Source organism: Protobothrops mucrosquamatus, unplaced genomic scaffold (genome assembly GCF_001527695.2).
Source record: "Protobothrops mucrosquamatus isolate PMUCROS unplaced genomic scaffold, P.Mucros_1.0 scaffold30, whole genome shotgun sequence".
Taxonomy (NCBI): domain Eukaryota; kingdom Metazoa; phylum Chordata; class Lepidosauria; order Squamata; family Viperidae; genus Protobothrops; species Protobothrops mucrosquamatus.
Genome location: NW_015386414.1, coordinates 623,813 through 639,827, shown reverse-complemented (window position 1 = coordinate 639,827; position 16,015 = coordinate 623,813). Strand labels below are relative to the sequence as shown.

Here is a 16,015-nt window from a genome sequence, read left to right as displayed (position 1 = left end):
GACTTCGCAATTAACAACAACAACAGTGCAGAGAAGGTGAAAGTCCTCACTGGGATTTTTAGATTTCCTAAGTGATGTGGAAACTTTAACCTCCTGAAAGTTTTGTAGAGAACAAAGTGGACCAAGTAAATAAGGAATATTACACCCTGAAGCAGGAGAGAGGGAGAGAGAGGGGAGAGAGAGAGAGAGAGAGAGAGAGAGAGAGAGAGAGAGAGAGAGAGAGAGAGAGAGAGAGAGAGAGAGAGAGAGAGAGAGAGAGAGCTGCCTGATATTCTCATCTTTCCCCCATAGCTTTTCATCACCTCTCAGTCTAAAGGAGGGGTGATATCCTAGGTGTTTGCTCAAGAATGACTTGGAGAAGCTTCTGTTTGTTTTTAAAGGCTGATAAACATCCCTGACCCCAGAGAAGAACTTGGCAGCGAGAAGGGAAAAGAGCTGGGCTTATATTGACTCTGAGTTCTCCAAAGGGTGGCAGTTGAGGAGGGAAACAATCCAATGCATGTAGAAAGAAAAGGATCCTCTGTCTCTTGAGTGACATTTTGCTCCACTTGCTTTACAGGTATGGGCAGTTAAGTGGCATGGTGGAGCCCCTAGCTGGCATCTTTGGTGCTTTTGCCATGGGGCTAGCAGAGCCTCTCCTCCCATTTGCTTTGGCTTTTGCTGCTGGAGCAATGGTGTATGTGGTGATGGATGATATCATCCCAGAAGCACAGATCAGGTGAGGACCTGGTTTATTTGCATCTGATCAACTTTAAAATCCTAGAGGAAATTTTTTCTTAGTCTAGTAAATAATCATTTGTAAATAATCATTATATATTTATAATTTAATAATTAGTAATAACCAGTAATTAGTAATAATCTACTTAGTAATTAGTAATAATCTACTTAGTAATTAGTAATAGGTACTACTACCAATTAGTAATTGATAATATACTTAATAATTACTTAATAATTAGTAACACTATTTCTAAATAGTAATTAGCAATAATCTACTTAAATTATTACCTTTTTGCTGACCCTGTATTGTTGACCTTCTACACTTATATCCAGAATACTTTACTGAAGCAGCTAGGAGCAGCAATTAACTGAAAAATCACAACTTTCATTAGTTTGAGGATCAACTTCATCAACACTTGATTGAACCCAACTAAAAAAATCAGAAATTACATTCCATCTTCAGTAGACTACTTTATTTTGGAAGGATACACAATTGTTTGTTTTCTGCAGTGGTGAAAGGAAACAACCAGAGCCTTTGTGACCAGTGTATCACAATCAGATGGGTCAGAAATGGCCCAAATGGCTTTCTTACGATTAAGCTTTCTCACTGAGCACAGACCACTCACAGTAACAATTTCATTACCAGCTGTCAAAGCCGAACATTTATATAACATTTACAGTACTGCAACTTCCACATCTCTCCAACATTGTAGAGTCCTTCTATATTTAAAAGGACTGTTTTGTCTTCAATTCTTACTTGATCTTACTCAATAAAGAAAAGTGGTTGCTTATGTATAACTGCAGCTCTCTAAGTGGCCATCTTGACTTCAAAGAATCCACCTAACCTCCTCATTGAGGTCTGAGGATATCTGATAATTTTCTGACATGAGTGCTACATGTCAGGTAAAACTCCTACTAGAAAATCATAGGGTTTGGAGTATATCAACAATAGACTATGCAAGTGTGGAACCCAATAGTGTAATTTCACAGATAACTGTGAACCCAGTCATTTCACAGGTAGCGATGTGCATGTTCAGTTTTATATTTGTTCTGGTATAATGGCTTAATAGTAACACAAATTGATTCTGAATATTATGTTATCAGTACTCCAATATCAACATATACTGTACTGTAGGGGTGTCAAACTGCCGGCCCACGGGCCGGACACGTCATCCGGAAGCTGCGCCCATCCCATTGCCGGCAATGGCAAAACTGTCCCAATATGTCTCGCAACGTCACGTGATGTCGCGAGTTTGACATGTCTGCTGTACTGTATTCCAGAATCACTTCATGATAGCAAGGAAAATGTTTGTGTGCTTGAATCAAGTTAGAATGAAGTATCCAAGCAGGAAATAGTAATTTGTTACTTTGGCTAAGCCCCAAAATTAATATAAGGCTGTATGGTAGATATACTGTGGTGAAACATATAAAACACACAGATGTCCTGAAAACTTTGAGAGCTAAATATTTAAGAATCAATTTATTCCTTGCAATATGAACTGCTTACACAGAAGGAAAGGTAGAGAAGCTTTTAGAGGTAAGTTGAGCACTTTAGGAAATCTTTCGGTTTCAAGATTTTTTTTTTAAGTCCTATAAATTCTAAAAGTATCGTTCTTAGCAAACAAAAAATGTTATTGCTTTTTCTTTTTCTTTTTAGTGGCAATGGGAAGCTGGCTTCCTGGACCGCCATCTTAGGATTTGTGGTTATGATGTCCCTGGATGTAGGACTTGGATAATAAGAAATAATGCCTTTTTTCAAATTGAAAATGCATCAAAATGCATCAAAACAGGAGAAATTGCACAGCAGAAATTGCAGCTGGACTATTATATTTTACATTATTGTGTGGAACTGAGCTGGTATTGATTTAATTATATTTAAACTTGTCATAATATATATGGAGATGATCTTGGGAAGCAGGTTCTTTTTGTGCATTTGTTCTTTTGCCTCTAATTAGTTCTGTTTCTTCAAGGCTGTTGGTTATGAAGCTTAATCAAGAGTTTTAAGAGGTTTTTTTTATTCTTCTCATTGTTGATGCAGGTTTCCATAAATGTAACTGTCCAGTATGGTCTATAATTGATGGTCTTTGCTGTATGTATTGTGTTGTATGGAACAAAGTGGGACAGCCTCAGAAACCTTCAAGGCTTATAGTTTTCTATTGACGCACAATGACCAACAACACAGGTGTGTTGAGTCTTTTCTTCAGGAATTTGGAAATATTTACTTTTATAAGTTGCCGAAATAAATAGTTTGTTTTTTTAAATAATCAAGAGCATAGATTAGATTTTAGGAGATTTACTTGGATAGCAAGGCTGAATTGCTAATGTGCCCTTTAAAACATCCTGCACTAAACAGTTCTCAGCAGTAAATCTCTGTAGGTGGATCAGAATTTCTTGACAATGTATAGTTTGTTCTGCATTGTCACTGCAAGTAAAAAAAGACAGTAGTGTTTTGTTTCATTGTTTAAACCAATAATAATACACCTGTTCCAAACTTTTTTCTACCTTTGGGGATCAATGGTAAATGGTCTTGTGTTTAAAAAAATGTTTTGAGGAATTGCACTGGATATAAAGATGGCATGACTCAACAAAGGTTAATATAAACAAATCATTTTTTCTAACTATCTGACAAATCTGTCATAAATGTGTGCCAAGGCCCTTGTGTAAGAAGATAACATCCACGAGGCTGTACAGTCTGAAGGACTAGACAATTTTACAGATCCAGCAAGAGAACTTAGTATATGTATGGGATGTACTTTTGACTCAGGACTGTTTGCTTTACATTTCCAGTATTTATTCTTCCAAATGAAGCCTTAAGAATTGTGCTTGAGATCTCTCTTCCTAGAGGTTACCAGTGGGGTTCATGCAAATGGATAAATACTGCCAATAGTAGCCCCATTCCTAGCCTATACCGTAGTGGTAATTAGTTAGGCTTTTCTGATAATTCTTAGTATCCCAGGAGAGATGGAATATTAGATGATTGTTTCCAGACCTAAATGAATACTCTAGAGTAAAGCTTTCTAAGAGCCATGCAACTTCCATTAACTAACAAGTATTCTTGAACAAAATTAAATTATATAGAATTGTTTCTTCATTTTGACGAAGGGGTTTGTTATTGTGCACAAGGACCAGTACAGAATGATGTTTGTAATTGATTTTTTTCTTTAAAAAAAAATCTGAATAAAAAAGGATCAATAATGTGTGTGGGTGTAATGGGCCAATTCTTTATTCTTCTCTTTTCATCCCACTTACTTTTTTCTGACTTGCCAGACTCTTCAGCAACCTTTTAGTATATACTACTATTTGGACTCAAATTAATTCGAGTTTATCAGACCTTTGATCTCTCTGCATGCTGCATTTGGTAGATATTTTTATTATAAAAATATAAGCCAGTATCCTTTTAATCAACGTAGTCAAGCTGATTCTACGCATTCATATTGTTTACTGGCATTGGTAACGCAATTGCTTGAAATATCAACCAGTCTCCCTTCCAATCTATAAAGGATACATTGAAGAGTGAGCCATTCTTATTAGAAAGTCTGCATTTCTGGCACCAGAAAACATCTGGCCTTTCCTTTCATTATAGAGCCATGACAGATGTTACCTACTACAGTATATTTCTTGCTCTACCTCAAGCTGCAAACTGAAAGCCTGTGAAAAGAATTTTCTATCAGTTGCACCCTTTGAAATGCCTATCATGTCTGTGACATCTGGTATTCTCAATTTGTCCTTTCATAACAAGTTAAAAGCAATCTACCATTAGGAGTGTTGGTCTTAGGGAAGGTTAAGGCTCTAGGGATCTTGAAATCATTAGGGCTATTTGTCCTGTCATGGTTGCTTTGCAGAACTTCATTAATACAGAAGGCTTTCTGGGACCACGTGTTTTGATTTCTTTTGATAAGTTAAAGAGAAATGCTTAAGGGTTTCTAAATAAAGCAACTCCTGGAGGTCATCCAGCAGATGCAGTGATATCTGGAAGATACTGGAAGAGTTCTGGCTGATTTTTTTTTCTTCAATTTCTTCTTGGGATTTTGTAGGAATTAAAGGTGGAATTGAGAAAGGAAGTTTGGGGGAACCACTTTGCTTCTATTCACAACATCAAAATCTGACCATTTTGCTGTGGAATTTGAGATCGTGATTTTAGAGGTACAAATTGCCCAGTAGCATTACAGAGTAATAATTAACGAAATGTTCTATCATAGACTTTCAGTTCATCTCAGTTAATAGTATGTTTGAATGGGGTGACGTGTTCTCCGAGCCCCAGCCTTTAAAACCGGAGATAAAATCAGGAGAAATCCCCGAGGTTGCTTGCTTGCTACCTTATATTTTACTACCAGAAGGTCTGGATGTGCCCAGCTACAACTTCAGTCACTTCACAGAGATGACAAGAACGAGATTTGCTCTAGAAGCAACATGGGGAATAAGTTCTAGCCCTGCCTCTGTAGAACAACATATCCATCCTGCTTCTTGGTTAAACAAACCTGGCCAGAAATGAGCAAAAGAAGAGGGTTTGCAGCCAGCCTGTTGGAGTGCCTTCCACACTGTTTCCTGTCCTCTTTGCTCTCTTTTTGCTGCTGAGTCAGTGAGGAAGCCTGTCTGCTTCTACCTGTATGGCTCTCCCTGGGCTGAGGTGGAGCTTCTTCCTCAAGGGACCTCATGCGGCTACTTGGTGTTTACTCATAAGGCGGGGGGGGGAGGGTTGGTGGAGGAAAGGTGCAGCGCAGTGTGGTTGTGGTTTCTAGGGAGGAGGCAGGAACAAGAATAGCCAAGGAGAGCTTTGCACGCAACTAAACAATAATCTTATTATTATAACTGATGCCGTAAAACAGCACAAAACTGACAAGGGCTCTCTTCATGCTGGAGCTGGAAGAAATGGTTGTACCTGAGTCACTGCTCATAAAGAGAGCCTGATTTCACCTGCTAACCCAATCTGTTCCTGGGGGTGGAACCCAAAGACAAAATGCTTTCTGTTCATAGTTGTTGGGGGTTTTAAGTTGCTCTTTGTTAGGTGCTTGGCACCAGAGTAGCAATTAAAAGTGAGACACGCAGAGGCGTCTGTCTCCCAAGTCAAGGGCAAAGGTTCTCTTGACTGCAGCATTTTAGGACTGTCTCCTGTATGTGATTGTAATTAATAATAGCGGATTTTGCCCAGGCAATATTGAAGTCTATCCAATGCAAACTTAAAAGTGGTGTCAAGGAACAGGAAAAGGACAGGGCTTCATTTAGAGTAGAGGTGCAAACCCTTGGTGGCCAACACTTGAAATGGGAGGGGGGCCCTCAGTGTCACCAAGTAAGGGAAATTGGGGAGAAGTAGGGAGGGATTTTTCTTTGTTTGTTCAATTACAGTACGCCATTTTTAAGGCTTGTCCCTGAAATAATGAGAAACTGCACTGTGAGCTTTAAGTAATAATGATTAGAAGGAACTTGGCCACAAAAACAGAATTTGGGTTGCATTTTGCCCTGGAGCCACCAGTTAATCAGCCCTGTAAATGAATGGAATCATTTTACAACTTGTATATATACTTTCAGAAAGGCCCAGTGTATGGTTTGTTTTCAGTGGGTAGGCAGTGATATCGGAGGACTTTTGCCACCACTAATTTCATTCGGTTAGGCAGAGGGTCTCTGCAGGGCTGGAGTAAAAATGAAAGAAGGTGACTACAACTGCACAACCAAATCATTAACAAAGGGTTGTATTTCTACTGAGTAATTGTACAGCCACCTTGACATTTTTAACCCCCATCCTTTAGATCAGGGATAGGCAGCCTTGGCTCTTTTATGACTTGTGAACTTCAACTTCCAGAATTCCTGAGCCAGCCATGCTGGCTCAGGAATTCTAGGAGTTGAAGTCCACGAGTCATAAAAGAGCCAAGGTTGCCTACCCCTGCTTTAGATCCTCCCAATTTAGCAATGCCCACAAATGTGGCTGCCAAAAGCTGGTCTAGTCTGCAAAATTAATCTCTGATCAAAATTGTTTCAGTTATTTGAGGGTTGGCCCTGGCTAAATGCCAGTAAGTGATCTGAACTGTAATTCCTTCTCTGACACAAAGACCCATATTTTCTATTTCCACTGATATGGCTCACAAGACGCCATTTTACAAGGAAGCTTACTCAAGTATATCCAAGGAGAACTTTGATTCTTGGATATGCAAAACTCTTTTGGAAGGGGGAGGGGGGAATCTAGCAATAGTTCTTGCAGCTGCTATGCATGAGACAACTTCTGGTTAACTGCAGACTTAACTGAGAGTGCCCTGTTATTTTATTTCATGTTTAGAAGCCATGACTTTGCAATCCTGGCCGGAGAAAATATAGGTACCCACAGATTGAAGTGAGGATGGGGAGAGCAGATATAGCATCTTCTCTACTTTTCTAATTGTTTTACTTTACTGTCGATTGGCATCTGCATTGTGTCTGGCAATTTTAAACAGTTAAAAATAAGTTGTCTTTTCCTCCACATTTCTCGTAATTTTGATTTGCTTTTAAGATGTCATCAAGGCATTTGTTTTCCCTCCAGTGCTGACTCTTTTAAGTAAAGAGGATGTCAAACATAACTCTTCAGGTCCTACTGAAAACCCTCCAATGAAGTTTCACAGCTGTTTCAAATGTCAGCAAAATGAGAGAGGGAAGCTGTGGAGTTGGAGACCCCTTTGCTGGATTTTATCTGGGAGGAGATTGTCAGAGGTCTGAACCCCTGGCACAGTTCATGCCCTCAGCTGAGAAGCCAGGCATTTCAGCATGACCCACAACTACCAAGCAAGCTGTACACTTAGTTGCTAAATAGGAGCTGCCATTGTTTTGTTGATTTTCATTCAATAGATTTCATATATGACGAACATAAATGGACGCTCTGGTGATTAAGTTTATTATTATTGGGTAATTTGTATGTTACCAATGGTAGTTGTAATGGCATTGCATCAAGGACTCTGAAGTCCTTAAATTTTTTTTATATTTCTAGTATGTTTTCTATCCTTCTTAAAGAAGTGTTGAATATCTGGAAAAATTGGATCTGTGGATGGAAACACATTAACTGAGGCTAAAATAAACTTAAAGTTACAGTTTCACATATATTAGGATTCTCATTTTCTCTCTCTGTAGACAAAACTTCCAATAAGAAGGAAAAGATACTAAGGTCTGAGAGTTCAGTCCAAGGGAACAGATAGAGCTTACGTTTTTTTAAAAGTCAGCATTGGCATCAAGTGTGATCTAGAAAAGCAAACATAGAATTTCATAAAATAATTTCTATCTTTCTGGGCCCATTTCCCCAGCCAGTCTTGTTGCTCTGCAGTGGCATTCCATGCCTGGGTTGACTGAACTTTTCTTAGTGTGTGTCATGCTATAAAGTTTTCTTATTTATTTGGAAACATTTGAGACATGTGGACTTCAACTCCCAGAATTCCTCAGCCAGCATGTTGAGGCCCACACATCTTAAACTCACCAAGGATGATGATGATGATGATGATGATGATGATGATGATGATGATGATGATGATAATAAAAAAAAAGTTGGAAGGGACCTTGGAGGTCATCTAGTCCAACCCCCTGCTCAGGCAGGAAACCCTATACCATTTCAGACAAATGGCTGTCCAGTCTCTTCTTAAAAACCTCCAGTGTTGGAGCATTCACCGCTTCTGGAGGCAGGTTGTTCCACTGGTTAATTGTTCTAACTGTCAGGAAGTTTCTCCTTAGTTCTAAGTTGAAAAACATTGATTTATAGGATGGGCACCAAGGCCGCATATTGTTGTGTTTATTTTATAATTTGTTTCATTTCTGCATTAGATGTTCTATATGTACAGAACATTTCTCTGAATCCATTTTATGCTCACTTTCCCTAGGAAAGGGATGTTTCTATATACATTTTTTGAAGACTGCATTGCAAAATTTAAATAAAGGGCTATTCAGCTCATTCCTTTCCGCTTCCAGAATAGACATCCAAAATGCAGACGGAATTGGGATTTTTTTTTAGATTTTGGTTTTAGTTTTGTTTTTTGTTTTTTATGATTTGTAGTTTCATTATTGCTGTGAGCCACCCATAGTTGTGTCTAAGATGAGCAGCTATACATTTTTAATTCATTTATTAGTATAAATACAGTTTTAATTGTAATTTTAATTAGTAATGTTTTCTAATGTAATCCTCTTTTCTTCCTTCCGTCCCCCTTTTTAAAGCCCACTTATTTTCTGAAAACTTCTAATTTCAGCTGAAACAACCTCCTGAGTGTACATATAAGAACACTTGATTTAGCTCGTTTTATGTTACCTGATTTCTTTATTCTTGAAGGAGAGCACGTTGCAATCCTTAAATTAACTTCCATTTTATGCTGAGGTACTAAGAAGCATCAGCAGCGGTTTTGTGTCAATAAAATACATGGTACATGGATTGTACATGGAAAACCTGTGGCTGCATCTTAATTCACTCTCATAGCTTCCCAAATCTTTTGTTGTTCCGTGTCATACTGATCAATGGCTTTGTACAAGGTTGTTGCAATTCTGCAGAACGTGCAATAGGGAAACCCCTTGCTCCTGAATAATTAAGCAAATTAAATTGCTAGGAAAAGTGGGGGAATATCCTGTGACTGGGTAGGAAAAGAGGCAGAAAGATCTATAAGAAGAAAAACACTCATGAGTGGAGAGACAGCCATCTCCCTTCTACCTCCTTGCCATCCTTCCATTAATTTCTACACTCCATTCCACTAAAGCAGTGTTTACCAGCCATGGCCATTCACCTCCCAGAATTCTCCTCAATGGCCATGCTGGCTGTGGAATACTGGGAGTTGAAGTACAACACCTGGAAATTGCCATGGTTGGGAAACACTGCACTAACGCCTAGGCTTGCCCAGAAGGAGGGTTCCAGCCTGTCCTTTGATTTCTCACTCAATTTGCTCTTTTCTGCCTATTGAAGAAATGATTGTTTCCACAATCATTCTTCAGATGTTGTGGTACAGTTTCACTCTCCAAAACCTTCCTTGGATTAGAGAAGCCACATAGATTACAGACACTATATGATAGCAAGCGTCGGAGCAGCTCAATTGGATGTTCATCCATGGTTCCCTGTTACTGTATGCTTTCTAGTAATTTTCCATTGATGTCTATATTATATTAAATATGTGGTTCTAAGCTCTGCTAAGATAATGCATGTGAGGAAAACAGTTGAACAACTATTACTACACTTAAAACTTGATAAGACCACCAAATCAAGACCACCCAAGGCACTGAACCCAGTCAAATAAAGAAATACCACACACTGGGGGAATATACAAACAAGAAAACTCACCCTACTCCATCAAGAAGGATTACATATCACCTTGACTTATTTTAAAAAGCTAAAATTTCAAAGCTTTTTTGAAACAGAGCAGGGTTTGGATCAAACAGATATGGGGAATGGGAGACTGCTATTGTAGGGGCAAGACTAGCAACAGAGGAAAGAACTTCTGCATATTTCCACCACTGGTCAAAGGGACTCAGACAATGTCCATCCTGTCACATGGGTCATTTGAGTCAATATGGCTAGGAAATTTGCATCTTTCAGAAGGAGAGGGAGGGGAAGAGAGGGAAGGACCGTGTGGAGGATTCCCATGCTGCTGAAATGCATGTCAGCATTGGCACATTTTATTTCCATTTTTGTAGCCATTTGCAGTGGTGGCTAGGCTATACTAAAAGTCTGTATTCTGTGACAAGCAGTGGGCTTCCTCAATGGCACCTTAGAGAAATTTCTAATTACTCAGCAATTACAATGGAATCAAGAGTGCTGGAAGTTGTCACTTCAGCCTTGGAGTTCAAATTGTCTAATCAACCACAATGTCCAAAACACATGTTACTATCTTCCCTTGTATTATGCTCAATCCTTTTTGTTTTCTTTTTGATGCCTTCAACTCAGTCTTGACTCCTGGACAACGTCCCTGCGGTTTTCCTAGCAAGTTTTTTAGAAATGGTTTGCCATTGCATTTTGCAATTGCTCAACCTTGCCAAGCCATTATCAAAATTAATGCATGTGTGGATTTCGGTCATAGAAACACAGATCTTGATGTTTTCCAGCTAAGGTTTTGTGTGATACTTCCTCTTGATGTCAAACATTCATGCAAGAGCACTCTTATCTCTTGAGGCTTGTTGAATTTTGTAGATTTTGTCCATAAATGGAGAAATAGTTGGTGTGCAGATACAATCTAAAGTAGATGCTTACTGGAATGTGACAGTGTTATGCCTTACCTGACTTCACCTGCTCTATACAAAGCAGGTCCTGTATCCAATTTCCTGGGACTATATTCATCAGTACCACTGGTTTGTACAAGGCACAACTACAGCTCTTATGTAACCTGTCAGATGTTTTGATACAGCATTTATTCCAGAATTATTTTTACTCGGTGGCTGCCTGATAATGTTTGCAATATAGTATTCATTCTAACGGAAGCTTTAGTATGAACCACATCTTTCCAGTTGTAAGCTTATGAGAAATGTCACGTTGGAAACATTGGATGAAGTTTACCACCTATGGCATTCCAATTGCTAGCTTCTCTGATAACATTGGGTTTTTTTTAAGTACTTTGTTTGTTTATCTGAAATTTACCTGCACTGAAATGTAGTTTAAAAATAATTAATGTTATTCATATATTGGAAGTAGTCTTTAAAAATTTTTTAAATTTATTGACCACATGTACTCCCCCTCCTCTGGCTAGAAGCATTATGTTTAACTTCTTAGCAGAATTGCTTAGAGATGGTCCTTTTGCTAGCCCTGATTCCTCTGAATACAGGAGGGTATTTGAGTCTTTCATTTTCATCCTTTCGCAGCACTCTCCTGTTCCTCCAGGCCAGGGGTGTAAAGCTGCTGGCCTGTGGGCCGGTTGCATCATACGGAGGCCGCGCCCACCCCAGCTTCGGCAATGCAAAAAAAGTCGCGATAAGTCGCAACACGTCACGTGACATGGCGAGTTTGACACCCGTGCTCCGGGCACTCAAAAGAATTACAGCTGCCTCAAACACTATTCCAAGAATTGAAATCCACTGGTCAGAGTTAGGAGAAAAATAAACCTTTATGAAAGCTGCATAGCCAAGGAATCATCATCATAGCTGCTAAGGCAAGCTCAGAAAACAGATTATGATGGAAATAAACAATACCAGAAGGACAGATTGGGGAGTGAATCTTGTGCTTAATGAATGAGCCAGATGCCATAGGGCCAAGGAAAAGAACTTCTATAGATTGGCCCAAACAATTTATTGATTTCACATTTTTTTTTACTAATTTGCTGAGGAGAGTACTCTGACAGATTCATAGTAAAAAGCGAGGGGGGGGGAAAGCAGGAGGAGAGAAAAAGAGAAACCTGCAAAATTCAAATAACTGCATTATGATCCGGTTAATATAAACAAGCGGAAAGAAACTTATACATGGTTTACAATTTTAGAATTTTCCCAATCCAAATATGGTATAAATATAGTCCAGACCACCATGAAAATGTTTGGCCTCTTTTGTACCAGAACTGCCAAGAGTTCATGCGTCAACATCCCTATTTTTTTTTTTTAAAAAAAAAAAGCCCTCACATTTTCAGTCACAATTTAGATTCTGCTGGAAATTCTTGAGAACGCCATTCTTGACCAGAAAGAGAATATAGAGTTATTTTGGCTTGGGGGCCGGGAGCTATCTCTGAGTATTCTCTAAGCTACTTAACAGGATAAGTGCAGGGTTTTCATAGAGTAACTTTTTCATAGTCCCGTAATATATTATGTACACTGAACAGAAAATTACCACAAGTTTCTTTCGAGTTCATCTACCTCCTGAGCCTGCTTAAAATTCTACTTAAATTCCATTGTGTCTTCAGAATCTTTTAATTGGCTTGGACTTCTCTTGCCCTTCCTACCAACAACTTCTATACCTCTAAACTTTTACTAAGTTAAGAGCTACCGGTAGATTAAGATTTAAATAAGGAAGTAACTCTTATTTGGGTTGGTGTTCAGGGTGGCTGGGAGATAGTCCTGAGGAACATTGAAGAGGATTTCAGACTCTTTGCTCTCCCCCTGGCATTATTAGGAGCATAAGGAGGACAGATTTGAATGAAGATTGAATTGTAAATTGTTTTATTGTGTGAAAATGAAAATTGATGGTTTTACCTGAGTCATTCAGAACTGAAATTATTTAAGAGGTTCCTTCTACCAGCCATTACAGATACTCAGGCACAAAATAATTATTCAATCTTTTTACATTTATCACTTACATTTTCAGAGAAAATTTTTTTTTCTTCCTATATAAAGTTAACACCAAATATTAATCCCAGTACTTTGTCACACTCAAGTGCTTCTGAATATGAGTGCACATGAGTCCAAAAATGACACTCCATGTGAAGCAGAAGGCTTAATTGTTTCATTGGATGACTTTCACACATTACTAAGCTGGGATTTTAAACTCTGGTTTATTGGACAAACCATAATGGCCTAGTTCAGTGGTTCTCAACCTTTTTCATGCCGCGACCCCAACCGGTCGTAAGTCGAGGACTAAACCGGTCGTAAGTCGAGTACTAAACCGGTCGTAAGTCGAGGACTTTCCCTGCTCGGGAGCGCCGTGCATGCGTGGTTCCGCCCCCTGCGCCGGCCGAGGCATAGCTGGCAAGCGGCAGAGACGGAGCAGGCCGACCACCAGCTGGCCCAGCTCAAGGGAGGTAAGGCACCCGCCGGAAAAGGGGAAAAAATGGCAGACAGCCTTGCTTGACGACCCCCGTGAAATGGTCGATCGACCCCAAATGGGGTCGCGACCCATAGGTTGAGAACCGCTGGCCTAGTTCACATATATTATTGTGCCAAAAGTAAAGAAATTATCTTATGACTTTTTATTCTGTAAGATCTGATCTTTCTGTTCCATAGTAAAAGAAAGGAAATGTTTTTTTTTTGTATCAAAGAGCTGGGTTTCCTTGAGGACGATCCATTGGAGTCTGCATCTCAGTGTGAGGTGGGAACAAAACCATCAGCTCCCATCAAGAATTACTCTGTTCTCTTTCCCCCACCCCACCTCCCCCTGCTGTCTACCACTCCTAACTTTCTTCCTTTTGTTTTCTCTCTCGGTAGACAGGCCCATTTCCAGACACAGCACTGAGCTACAACCACCCACTGTTTTTATTTCCAAAGAACGTCGGGGGCCCCACAGTTATTCTTGGAAATAAAGATGATTGGCAGCTGACAGTTTGTATCTCAGTTGTATGTCAACTTTGCAGAACTTTAGGTATAGTAAGGGAACTGGCAATCCCCTGGATGGGCTGCCATCAGCTGAGTCAAGTTGTTAGGTTTGTGTTTATTGGACTGAATGGCTGGCCCTCTTTTGAATGGAGAAAGAGAAGCTGCTGTACTTGGAGACATTGCCATCTGCCTGACCCTGAGTCACCTAGCCAGTACAATGAGACCAAGACGACCCCTCCCCCCCAAAAAGACCCCGCTCGGCATTTACCAATATTTTCCTAGTCACAATATCAAGCCAATGCCCAAGTCTAATGTCTTTATTGGATGATAGCTGGCCTGAGACATTTTGCTGCCAGGACACATCATCACAGTTGGCAAACTCTTCCTTCTCTCCCAGCTCCTATGAAGCTGTGGAGGTTTAACCCAGAAAGCTTTGCTTTCCTGGAATTACAAATAACCAAGACTGGGCTGGGCTTTCAAGATGCACTAATTCAGCAATTCAGACGCCTGCCTTACTTTACCCCAAAATAAGTCCTATCAGTTTAAAGTGGGCAACAGAGGCAGACGCTGGCCCTACACACTCAGGCATCTCATAGTTAAAATCCTCCCTCTCTCTCTCTCTCTCTCTCTCTCTCTCTCTCTCTCTCTCTCTCTCTCTCTCTCTCTCTCTCTCTCTTTTTCTCCCTCCCTCCCTCCCTCCTTCTCCCCCCCCTCTCTCTCTCTCTCTCTCTCTGAGAGAGAGAGAAAGAACATTAGAGAGGAGAACATTGTTGAACCTTGCCTAGTTCTTTGCCTTTAGACTAGGATATCCAATCTTGGCAGCTTTAAGACTTGTAGACTGGCTGGGGAATTCTGGGAGTTGAAGCCCACAAGACTTAAAGTTGCCAAGGTTTCAGACTCTACTAGCAGTCTATGATTTGTTTGCACTTTGTTTCCTGCCTCAATCTGAGGTCAGCACCATCAAGAAACGGCTTTTGTTTTAAGGCAGATAATGCTTCAGCCCCCTTTTAAAACATGACTTCTAAAAGCTTTTCCAAATATACCTCCTTTCCCTTGACTGAGCGTTATGCTTGCCCGTAAGCTCTCCCTGTCATTTCTCGTGGCTCTTTATGTGGCTCTGATAGACAACTCGGTGTGTCAAAGAGTGCCGATCAGAAAGGCCCCGAGGTCCCCTGGTTCACATGATGTCTGGGTGAATTAACTGGGGCTGAGTATATTATGGGGTCTGACGAATGCTGATGGATTGGGCGTCCCAGTCAATAGAAAAGACTGTGAATGTTGTCAGTACAATGGGAGTCATTGTGTGGCAGGGCAAGTCTCTGCCTGTTTCCTAAAAGACGGAGACAGGTGTATCCATAGTATGGTCATGCTAGAGAGGAGGGCCTCCCGCCACCAAGACTTCACCTCACCTGCTTCTGTCTCTTCCTTTTATCATTCTTATTAAGCAGAGCTGATTGTAATTTGATCTGAAAGTGATTGGTAAATATCTCTTGCTCTACTCTCTCAGTACCAGAATCCCCTCCTGTTTTAGGGACTTAGGGCTCGGCCTCAGCATCAAGCAGGGCCCACGTCTGCAAAGGGCTTAGAGACTTTTTAGTCTAGACTCTGACAATGAAAGCAAATCCTCAAACCTGTAAGGAACTTTCTTGCCAAGAACACACATTACTTTTCCATGTTTACTGCAAATACCTTGGAAGGCAAAGAGTTGTCTTTTCAGGTTCAAAAAGAGGGAGCCGAGACATATTTTGCAATGTTTCTTCCATGCTGCAAATCTGTGTATGATTAATCCCAGAAGTTCTGTTCAAAACTGAATAGTACTTTTAGGGAGGGTAATACTATACTTTTTTTTTGCAATATACAACCACAATTGATCCCAAATTTTCCCTTGCTAAGCAATACAGTTGTTAAGTGAGTTTTTCCCCATTTTACCACCCTTGTCCCAATCTTGTCCTAATTATTTAACTAAATATCGTTTAAAAGAAGAGCATCTTGCAGCATCTTAAAGACCAATAAGTAAATTTTCACCCACATTTCCAGGGAGCACAGCGCTTTGATCAGATTCATGATAGATTTACAGTCTACATAAAAGCATATATGATATGATATATATACTGTATATATGAGATATAGATCTGTAAGGGGCTGTAAGACACTG

At 39.9% G+C, this 16,015-nt stretch overlaps 1 protein-coding gene across 1 annotated transcript in view; it reads left to right on the top strand.

The window, feature by feature from the left end:
• LOC107283218 (zinc transporter ZIP11) overlaps positions 1-2,631 on the top strand; it is a 4,574-nt gene extending 1,943 nt beyond the window's left edge. The window contains exons 2-3 of the mRNA XM_015811092.1: positions 560-718; positions 2,375-2,631. Coding sequence (XP_015666578.1) covers positions 560-718; positions 2,375-2,453 — 238 coding nt within the window. The 3' untranslated portion in view covers positions 2,454-2,631. The remainder of the gene's footprint in view (positions 1-559; positions 719-2,374) is intronic.
• Positions 2,632-16,015: the final 13,384 nt, after the last annotated feature.